Source organism: Limanda limanda, chromosome 13 (genome assembly GCF_963576545.1).
Source record: "Limanda limanda chromosome 13, fLimLim1.1, whole genome shotgun sequence".
Taxonomy (NCBI): domain Eukaryota; kingdom Metazoa; phylum Chordata; class Actinopteri; order Pleuronectiformes; family Pleuronectidae; genus Limanda; species Limanda limanda.
Genome location: NC_083648.1, coordinates 13,353,619 through 13,364,015, shown reverse-complemented (window position 1 = coordinate 13,364,015; position 10,397 = coordinate 13,353,619). Strand labels below are relative to the sequence as shown.

The 10,397-nt window shown below is 42.1% G+C and overlaps 1 protein-coding gene across 1 annotated transcript; it reads right to left on the bottom strand.

Annotated features, from left to right (window-relative positions):
* Positions 1-5,012: 5,012 nt before the first annotated feature.
* Positions 5,013-9,762, bottom strand: LOC133018467 (uncharacterized protein KIAA0040). Its single transcript, XM_061084834.1, has 3 exons — positions 9,627-9,762; positions 6,800-6,906; positions 5,013-6,301 (listed from the first exon to the last, which is right to left on the bottom strand). The coding sequence occupies exon 3, from the start codon at positions 5,672-5,674 to the stop codon at positions 5,345-5,347; it is 330 nt and encodes a 109-aa protein (XP_060940817.1). The 5' UTR covers positions 5,675-6,301; positions 6,800-6,906; positions 9,627-9,762; the 3' UTR covers positions 5,013-5,344.
* Between the last annotated feature and the right edge of the window lie 635 nt (positions 9,763-10,397).

Genomic DNA, 10,397 nt, shown 5'->3' with positions numbered 1-10,397 from the left:
CCAGAGACCCCATGAGGAAATACAAAGAAACTATTTTTGAGTGTTTATTCATCCAAATAAAATAAGAGCGTGAGAAGCCTGCTGCCTAAAATTTGGCAGCACATATTTCTAGCATAGCATTTTCATTTCAACTTTGAAATGAAATGTCTCACAAAAGCTCATTGATGCGAACGGCCTTTTCAGCCACAGTGATTGCGAATTACTTTAAGGAGATTGGTTCCTGCCGTTGCTCTGCAAGGCAAAGCGGTTCGCTTGGTGCCAGGATAAACAGAGAGGGGAGAAGACGTTTGCCCTTTTCTCTCCCTCTCTTTCTCTCTCTCCCTGTGTGTGTGTGTATGTACAGTATAAGGTACAGCACAAACTTGACGACATGCAGATACTGTATGTACTGTGTGCCTGTGTCACTGGGGTGTCACTTACGTCTCGGCCTCAGCGTGATGCTTTTTTTCCATGACACAACTTGGTAATGTGGCAACAAGGGAGTGTTTGTTTTAAGGGGTGGAGAGTGAGCTGTTCGTGGAGAGACAGAAATAGTAGCCAAAGAGAAGGGAGGAGAAGACGTCTGCTAAAGACTACTAAAAACAAAACATACGTAGATGACCGATTTGCTGACAGCTACATATGACCTGTTCATAGTCCAGACCACAAACTGTATATCAAGATGGACAATGTCTCTCCACTTCCTCCAACTATCTATAAATGGAGCTTCAATATCCCTGATATAACGTCTCCATCTTGAACATTTTGGGGCACATCTGGGAAGTAGCAATCAGGGGATGGAGCCACAGTAGCAATGTCTCTACGATATATACCCTCAACCAATCAGGAGTCAGTCTCACCTGTCAATCATGATGTTTCACCCCATTAGCCTCACATTGCTATTAAAACCAGACTGGACAAATTAACTCTTGAAAGTTTATCAGTGTGATAAGAACTACCTAAAATGAAAGAATTAAACTTATTAGTTTGGTGGATGTTCCATCTGTTAACATGGTGGAAGTGGGTATTTATTGTTTACAGTTTGTCACAAACCCATCAATGAATCAATGAAACAGAAGTTAGTCAGTGAGTCCAACCCATTTCCTGATTTAAGATAGCTGCCTTCTTTCTACATTACAGTGAACCGATATGTTGCGGCACCTCACGTCCTTGGGCCTTAAAGAATGAAATAAACAAACAGCTTGTTTACATGATGGGATTAAAGTTATGCTAATTCACTGAGCGTCTAATGCAGGTTGAAAATCAGGATCCGTGAGATGGAACAAATTTCCCAAAGTGGATGTCGGAGTGTAAGTGTTGTCAAAGAGGAACTGATCCTCAGGCCAAAGTGATTACTTGCATCAAAGATCGCTCGGCTACGGCTCTCAAAACAATGACGGAAATTAGATGTTCATGAAGATCACTGGAGGCAGCAGTGCTTATTAATTATATTGTCTCTTCAGCCTTGTTTGTTCACACAATTAATACATAGAGACCTTTCTCTGCCCCTTTGATTTACTTACTTCCTCCTGTATTCACTGCCATAAAAAACGGATGTTATGGTAATAAAGGAATTTAATGTTCCGAACTGTTCACAGCAGATGTCACGCTGCATGAGAACAAACACAAACTCCTGTAGCTCTTTGCTGTTTTGTTTTCTTTAGTCACAGTCACAGTTCCCGTGGTCTCAAAAAGTACAGTGTGTCAACAGTCCAGAAGAAGATCATGGGCCTCGGTTCCCATTTTGCTGAGAGTTTCGTCTGAGGCCTGTGAAATATGTTCACTTGGCTCATGTCGAAACTCAAAGGCTCCATTGACTTCAGTTAACGTTAGAAAACAGAAAGAGGAGATTCCACAAAGATAGAAAAATACTTTATTTGCTGTCATCTCCCACATTTGCTCTCCTTTATCATCTCTATATGTCAGGATAAATTATGCATGCAGAGCTACACACAAAGCCCAGCCAGGCACATCAAAAAAAAAATAATAATCACCTCAGCATTTTTTTTTCAAGTGTGGAAACAACAGGAACATGTCCTAAATACAAAATCTCATGCATAATAGGAAGGGATAAAAAAAAAGTGGTGCTGTCAAATGAAAAAAACATCCAGCTGATTTGCTGTTCAAACAATAGACAAATCCTGCACCTCCTCTCCCTGTGATCGCAGCGAACTGACACCAGAAGAAAAACATATATATCTTATATTTCATACCTGCTGCCTCCTGATACAGAGACCCTGGGAAATAAATGTTCAAAGCGAGGGAAATCAAAACACGATGAGGCTCAATGTTACAAAATGCTGTTTAACAGGTGTCGACAAGGAAAACGTGAATGATGTGTGAACACGTTTAAGCAAAGTGGGAGGTGGGGGGACATTAATGCTACCAACACTGTGGCATAATATACATTTTATACAATACTGTTTGGTGGATGTGAAACGTGTGATAATGAGAAACAGTAACTCATAGTCCGCTAATAACCGACTGCTGCTGGGAGGCGACGGAGAGAGGAATAAATTATAAGGAACTATCAGCATTCGTGTGTGAATTGTTGAGTGAAACAGAAAACTGTCACTTTTGCTGCCTGGCTGAAATGAAAACTGAGAAGAAGAGATTCTAATACTGTATAATGTGGAAACCCAATCAAAAAGGATTAACAATCAAATGGGATGTTAATATCAACCAGCCTAACCATGTTGAAATCAATGATCAGTCTGGTTTTAGATCCTCCAGCATGAGACTCCCTGCTGCGACTCCCTGCCTCAGCGTCTCAGGCTGGAGAGTCGAATCAATCTTGTATATCTCTCGTTAAAGCTCTTCTTCTGGTGGTTTAAAAGGAATTGTTTGACATTTTGGGGAAATACGCTGATTCGCTGGCTTGTCGAGAATTAGATGAGAAGATTGAAACTGCTCTAGGTTCTTAGGAGCTAAATATAAAGTCGGAGCCCGCAGTCAGTCAGTACAAAGAGTGGAAACAGAAGAGGAAACAGCGCGTTTATGGCTCTGGATGTAACTCACATATACCGGCACTTCTAAAACTCACCAATTAACATGTAGTCTTTATTTAATCTGCAATAATGTTCTAAAAAAAGAGTAAGAATGACAATTTGTTGGTTTACAGGAGGTAATATAACCCTTTACGAAACAGGTCCTTTCTGTTTTTGCAGATTAAATAATTACACAATTGAACATTAGCTGTTTCCAGTCTTTGTTGTGAGGCAACAGCTTTTCTCTTTTCATCTAGTTTGTCATAAATCCACATTTCCTGTCTTTTATCTGCCCATTTGCTATTATTATCATGTTGGTGTTGAGAACGCCTACCACAGCCAATAGGATGAAAGACTCTGTAAACCTATTACAAACCACAATGACATGTTCAGGTGTTGGCTAAACATGTCAGTGATATCATCTCCTGGCAATCCCCTCAGCGTGGGAGGAAACAGTATTTCGTCACCACGCATTGCTACTGATACTTTGTTGTTTTCGTTTCACGGGCCAAGGCTTCATATTAAACCCAAACTGTGTGTGCACATGGAGCAGAACCTCACTCTCCACAGAGGAGTGTGTGTGTGTGTTCGAGCAGGGTCCTGATTTCCCAGCAGAACTCGAGCAGATAAATCGACTCAGCGCGAGTGTAAACTCATTCGTAAAGATGATGATACTGCCGAGATGCTTCTGCCTAATTGGGTTCTGAGATATCACGCGCCTTAAAGAAATAAAAAGAGCCTTTGGGCACCATCCACTCAAATCAAACCGTTTGATTGATTCTGGGCTTCTTCTTGAATATTCTAAAAAAATGTTAAGTTAATTAAGTTTAGAAATCGACTTTGAATGCTTCTTCCTGACCACATTACTCATGAGAGTTATTTTTACATGCATAATTGAAGAGTTTGACTTACAGATGAAATACATCAGCATTGAGTTTGTATCTCGGCTGAATGTAATTATACTGCTGCTGTGTTTACAAGGTTTATTCATGGAAACACATACCTTGGCCTGTATTTATTAACTTATAAGAATGATACTAACAATGCTTCAAAGAGACGACTACAAAACTCAAACTTCTTTAGCTCAGGCCACAATCAGACACTTTTGTTGAGCAGTTTGGTCCTCCTCCATCAGAGGTACAGTAGAATGATAAGACAAGCTACCATATCACACCGATCCTTGCATAAAGAGTCACACAATTAATAGCTACTGCTATCTCTTTCTACTTGAAAAAGTGAGGCTTCCTATTAAAAGTTCAAATGAAATGAAAATGTTTATCGATCCTATTATTTTACTATTATCATATATATGATTATAGAGCTCTCTTTAATTTAAGAGCATTTTAAATTTGAGAAATAAGTTTTACTATAACTTAGTCATTAGCTTTTACTAGATTTCACTTCAGCAGTGAACTTTGAATAAATAAAGGCCCAGAACACGTTCCTGTCTCTGATGCAAACGCAGATTTTTCCAAGTGTTGATCAGTGACCTGGAAGATCTGTCAGACACTTTGGGAAGGACCACAGATTTTAAATGTAGTTTTTGCTTTTCTTTTTTAAATCCTTTGATAAGAACTGTGCCTTCAAGGTAAACCTGACCTGAATACTGAAACATTCTCAAAAACAAAATAAAAGTGCTTCTCCCGTGGACCAAATTGTATCATATCACTCAAATAACGCAAAATTAGGAGACAAATCAAAGTATAATTTTCTTTGTGCATCCTTTGAGTTTGACAGTTTGGACATCAGTGCATTTTCATTCTGAAAGTGCGAGTGAATCACGGCTCTACAGCGCAGCCTCATTGTGAAAAGTAAACAGTATTATAGCCATGTGAATGCTGGGCAGACCTTAAAGTGGCTCTCTCTCAAATACAGATGCAATGAATTTCACATGGGGGCTCAAAGAACAAAGCGCTTTCAATAACACTCTATACACACACGCACAGACACACGCACAGACACACACGCACACACACACACACACACACACACGCACAGACACACGCACAAACACACGCACACACACACACCGAACACACACACACACACACACTGCCTCTTTTCTATCCAACACACACATTTGTTGCTTACATATATATATATATAAAAGCCTGTCTGTATATTGTATGCACGGCGCCAAAAAGCTCAAACTAAAAGCTGTAAACAACTTAATCAAATCCCCACAAACTAAAAACAATCTGCACTGTTTACATATTTCTACCAAATCTGTGCCCATTACAATGTGAAGTGCCTCCCATCAGTTTAAACAGCATCCCCAGCCTCCTTCAAGTGTGCGATGACTTTTGCGACACTTGATTGGCTCTGCTGCACGGACTGGCCCAGGATCAGCAATTAAAGAAAAATTGAAAAATTCATCCCTACACCATGTCCAGTGGGATCCTGTCAGGTGTCATCGACCCCGCCTTAACAGAAATCCACAAGTCGTCTGTATTTGCCGAATTTTTCTTCTTCTTCGTCTCCGACCTTGCAGTTGCTATGTCGTATCTGCGGTAGCAACAGCAGCCGTTGGCATGGCGACAGCAGCAGCAGTGGCAGCACACCACCAAAGTAATGAGGAGGACCAGCAGGGGAAGCGTGAGGAGGACCACCAGACAGACGGTGTTGTAAACCCCCTGGTTGTGTTTGTCGGTGGTGAACCTCCACATTTGGTTGAAGAAATCCTGAATGCTGTCAATTTTCTCATCCATGGCTTCAGGATACAGATCTGTGACAGCTTTTTAATTAAGTCTGTGGAAGTTTTTAATGGATCTTCTGGAGAGTTTTGAAGTTTACGAGATAGTAAACGAGCATAAAAAGGCTTCTGGATATACCAACAATAATTAAGATATGGTGTTAATTTGTGTGAAAAGTCCTTTCATGTGGTGAGATGTGACGTTTCACTGTTCAGCAGTCCAACAGCTGTCGGGTCAGATATCTCTGGTGACTCGACTCTGAACTTTCATGTACTTCTCATCTTCTCATCTGCCTTCAGATAGTTTCCCTGAGACGCAGCAGTATCTGATGAGGCCCATATTAGAGGAAGATGAATTTGTAGACGCCTCCTTCAACGAGGGCTGGAGTATTTTTTTTTTTTTTGAACAATCCAAAAGACCAAAAGCGTGTTTGTTTATACGAGGGCCTCTTTGAAATCTGATGATTTTGATCTCAGGGTAAAAGCCAACAACTGCAGCCAAGTTTGTTTGCCTTCTTTTATTGCCGCTTGACATTCAACGTATTTTTTTGTTGGTCTTCGTCCTCTCCAGTCAACTCTTGTCCTCTTGCTCTTGGTTTAGATTAATCCAGTTGTGAAGAGGTGCTTCACTTTGGTCCCGTCTCTGAAACAAAAAAAAAGAGACAGAGTGAACGTGGACAGAAATTCACTTTCCAGCAGACCGCTGCTTTTCCAACCTCCCTCTTTTCTCTCCCTGCCTCCACTACATCCATCTCTCTCTGTCTCTAACGTCTCCACTCTTGCTCTTCCCCTTCGCGTCAATGTCAGCTTTGGATTTTTCAATTTTTTTTTTCCAGCTCTCCCCTCATTAATACTGCAGAGGAGTCATTCAGGATTCAGTGCAGATCTCTCTAAGAGTCCCACTGTGGAGGACGGGGGTGAAGGGAGGGAGAGGGAGGAATGGAGGAAGATTGTGTCTGAGGGTAGAAGAGACAGAGATGGAGGTAACCAATCTCTCTAAGAGTCCCGCTGAGACAGGGGAGTGCGACAGAGTGTCAGGCAGAAAACGAGAGAGGGGAGAGAGGTAGGCCTGAGAGAGACCTGCTATATTTGAATACACAGCTAATGGTTCCCATTGGAGGAGAGAGACTCTTCCTTTTACCTGTGTTTTCAGAAGTGTCTGACTGCAACATTGTCCTCAGGCCTTGGATGAAAACTTCTCTTTAGTGGCTCAACACGAGGTGAGGCACTTTATCTGGTGAAGTAGGTCTGAAAGAGAAAAAGTCAGTCTGAGAAATAAATGCAGATATTGTTCCTTTATTCCCGGTGTGTAGACGGCTTGATTAGGTGTGAGGCCTTGAAGCAGCAGCTTTTTAAAACAACCGTAGTTTCTCTAAAGACCTTCTCAAGTGTGTCCCTCTGTGTCTCCGTAGCTCACGGCCGCAGCGCTTCTTTAGATTCTAGTTGCAGGAGCGTTTCCATCTCTCGTTTGGCTGCGTCTGAGCCGCGATAGGGGACAGATGCACCTGCAAGTGGAGAGCGAGCACATTCGGCGTGGCTGTCGCTGCGTGTTGCGCCTCATGTGTGAAATTGGTTTACCCGCAACAACCTGCTCACTTCCCCCCCGTTCCCATCCTAAACAGGAAGCCGAGCGCTCAGAGCTGAGAAGCAAGATTCAGAGTGAGAGCTCAAAACTGAAGGGATCTAGAATAAACTGCTGCAAATAGGGTTCGGGTTAGTCCCTCTGTCTCATTTGCAAAACCGAAACCAAAAAAAGAAAAATGCAGCTTCTACGTAAACACATCCATGCTTCATGCTTATTGCATACCCTACATACCATACAATAAGTTTGATTTGACCCTATATTGTTTGTCAATGTAGAGAAGGAAGTTTAACAATTCACACCCTGTGTAAAAGCAATCAAGCTGACTACACAATGAAAATGTTTATTCAACAACGTCTGGCATTAATAATAATATTTTCAATGTGAAGTTTCAATTTGCACATAATAATGATGTTTAAATAAATAGGGAATTTAATATTTTGAACAACAAACAAAAAAAACCTTACACACCTTTGGTTCACAACAAAAGGTTGAAACAAACGAGAAAGGTGTGAAAGCAACAAAGTCCAGAAACTTGTTTACTGTCATTCAAGCCCTCATCTTTTCAATGATTTAGTGGCACTTGAATCTAGAATAAGCTGCACCAACTGTTGATCTCGATGCAAATGCATTCATTCACATTTTCTTTTTCCAATTTTTATGGAAATTTCGAAAGATACTAGACTTTCATTTGTTTCTGTTTCCGTTGTCAGGAGCCACTTTGCCACAGTGTCGGTACGTGTTGTTGTGATGAGCCGGCCTGAGCTGCGGTGCCCTTGTGTGCAGTCTGATCCTCACATCCTCACATTATGAAAACACTGTCAACGTGACAAACGACTAAGTCACTGAACAACGGGTTTATTGAAAAGTAGCAGCACCGAGGTGAGGGGTGGTTATATTAAAGAAATGACTAACAATGTGTCATTAAATGGAATGGATAAGTCACTAGGTGTTGTAATAATCTGAAGTCTCTGCCAGACACAATGAGATCACTCTAGGTTATTTCTAAACTGAGTTATGGGTTCAGCATTCACGCTATAACCAACAGAGGAAATAAAGAAAATATAACATCATTCCCCTCATATCTATATGCTCACATACAAACAGCAGCCTCACTAGTTATTATAATATTGTATTGTCACAATTGGTTGACAAAGTTCCTCTAGCCATTCTTATTTTCTCAGCAGGCTATTTGCAGCACTGTGACAGTTACTATGGGGGTTTAGACTATAACTGTTGATGACCTGAGTTTGGTTTTAACCATTTAGCAAAGGCACAGAGCCGCAGATGTCAGAACATTGTCCTGTTTTTACAGAAGTTGGGCTCGTATACGCTTTAAAACGACGCTCTGGGCTTTAAACATTTCCTTGCTTCACATTTTCTCACTGAGATGCATTTCCAAGATTCTCACTGCACGGGTACGTTACTTTCTCATGACATTGTGCTCTCCTGGAGCCATTCATATGCAGGAAAGGCCATTTCTGGGGCACACAAAGCCAGGAAGGGGCTGAGAAAAATGTTATGATTGCACTCGAGGAGCCCCCGCTGCTTTTTCAGGGACACTGGTGACCTAAAAGACAAAGTTGTGACAGAAGGCATGGCAGGAATCTTTAATGACTAGCCCCCGGCACACGTTCACAGCAGATCCTTCATCACACAGCATTAACACACTGAACTTGGACACGTTTCAGTTCGACTTGAGTCAGCAACCAATGAACCGCAGCCGTTTGTTCTCTTTTTACAGAAAAATGGAGTTATCTTACTAGGTGCAGCTGTTAATCGGATGCATATATGCTTTTGGATTGTCTGGAGGAGTGCAGCTCTGCACAGTGTGCAAGTGTGCAAGCCCATTAAAGTTCAGACTTGCATCAACTCGATCATGACTGAGTGAGATGAGCAAAGTGGAGGACATTCCTCCTGTAAGAGCTGGAGGAGGACGATCATGAAACGGAAAAATCTCAAAACTGTTTGAGTCGAAGGTCCTTATTCTTACGAAGTTTCATAGAGCAGAGCACAAGGAAGTTATCCTTCACAGCTTCTGTCACAAACGTCAACACATAGAGTTTCTTTTCATGAGCTCATATTTAAACTCAAGAAAATAACCCTAAAGACTGAGTTTTGCTGACACTCTGTGTAGGACTCCAAAGAGGGAAGAAACTTATCAGCTTATATCTCCAACTTGTCAAACATCCTGTCAAATGTCACCACTGCCAGAACAACATTCTCTGAGTCTGTCACAGCACAGCAGCAACTTTATCTCATTTCCTCCAGTCTAACAACAACAACAACAAAAAAAGCATCGCCAACTTCTATGAACCACTCAGTGGGAATTCAAGGTATTTGAAGTTGGCTGGCGCTAAAGATCTCTTTGAAAGTGGCACCTTACCCTGCAGGCACTTGTGAAGTGGCAGGTCAGGTCTCCTCTCATGTCTAATCCACTCAGCTGCTCAGGCGTCTGGAGGGTTTTTCGGTGTTTTGGCGTCTGGCTGCTGCTCTGCTCTGGTCCCCCTCACCCAGACATCTTGACATGTCTTCACTTTCTGTTCCTGTTTCCCTCTCTACCCTCGTTTCCCGTCCTCCTCCCACTCCTCCTTCTCCTCAGCCCCCCCTCCCCTGTCCCTAGTTGAGTGTGTGTGTGTGTGTTTTGGTCACGACGTCATCGCACCCTGCCCACTTAGTGTAAGAATGGGCCCTCTGTCTGTGCTTATGCGTTTCCTGTAAGGCACGCTGGATTCTTGCGGTCGCTTTACTTTGCTCACACAAGCACTTGAGTGATGTCAGGCAGAGAAATAAGGTCGGGCAAAGTGAATATGAGGAAATCAAGCCATGAGATGACTAAAGGTTTCTCACAATAATGTCCACATGAGGGGTATTAAAAGCAAAGCTACCGGGCCTGCCCTAAAAGCCTTGCAACACCAGAATAAGTTGCAGGCTTTAGTTGCAACAGTTTGTATAATAACACTAAATTACCTCTTAAACCAAACACCACTCCACCCATCACAGAGCCCCACGATGGGAGTAAAGCGGGGAATGAAAACTGTGTGTGTGTGTGTGTGTGTGTGTGTGTGTGTGTGTGTGTGTGTGTGTGTGTGTGTGTGTGTGTGTGTGTCTGGTAAGTACCACCAGGTGAAAGAGTCACATGCAGGCGAGATATGAA

What these genes read in the sequence shown, in the direction of transcription:
- LOC133018467 (XM_061084834.1), bottom strand. Translation starts at nt 5,674, where the DNA reads ATGGATGAGAAAATTGACAGCATTCAGGATTTCTTCAACCAAATGTGG.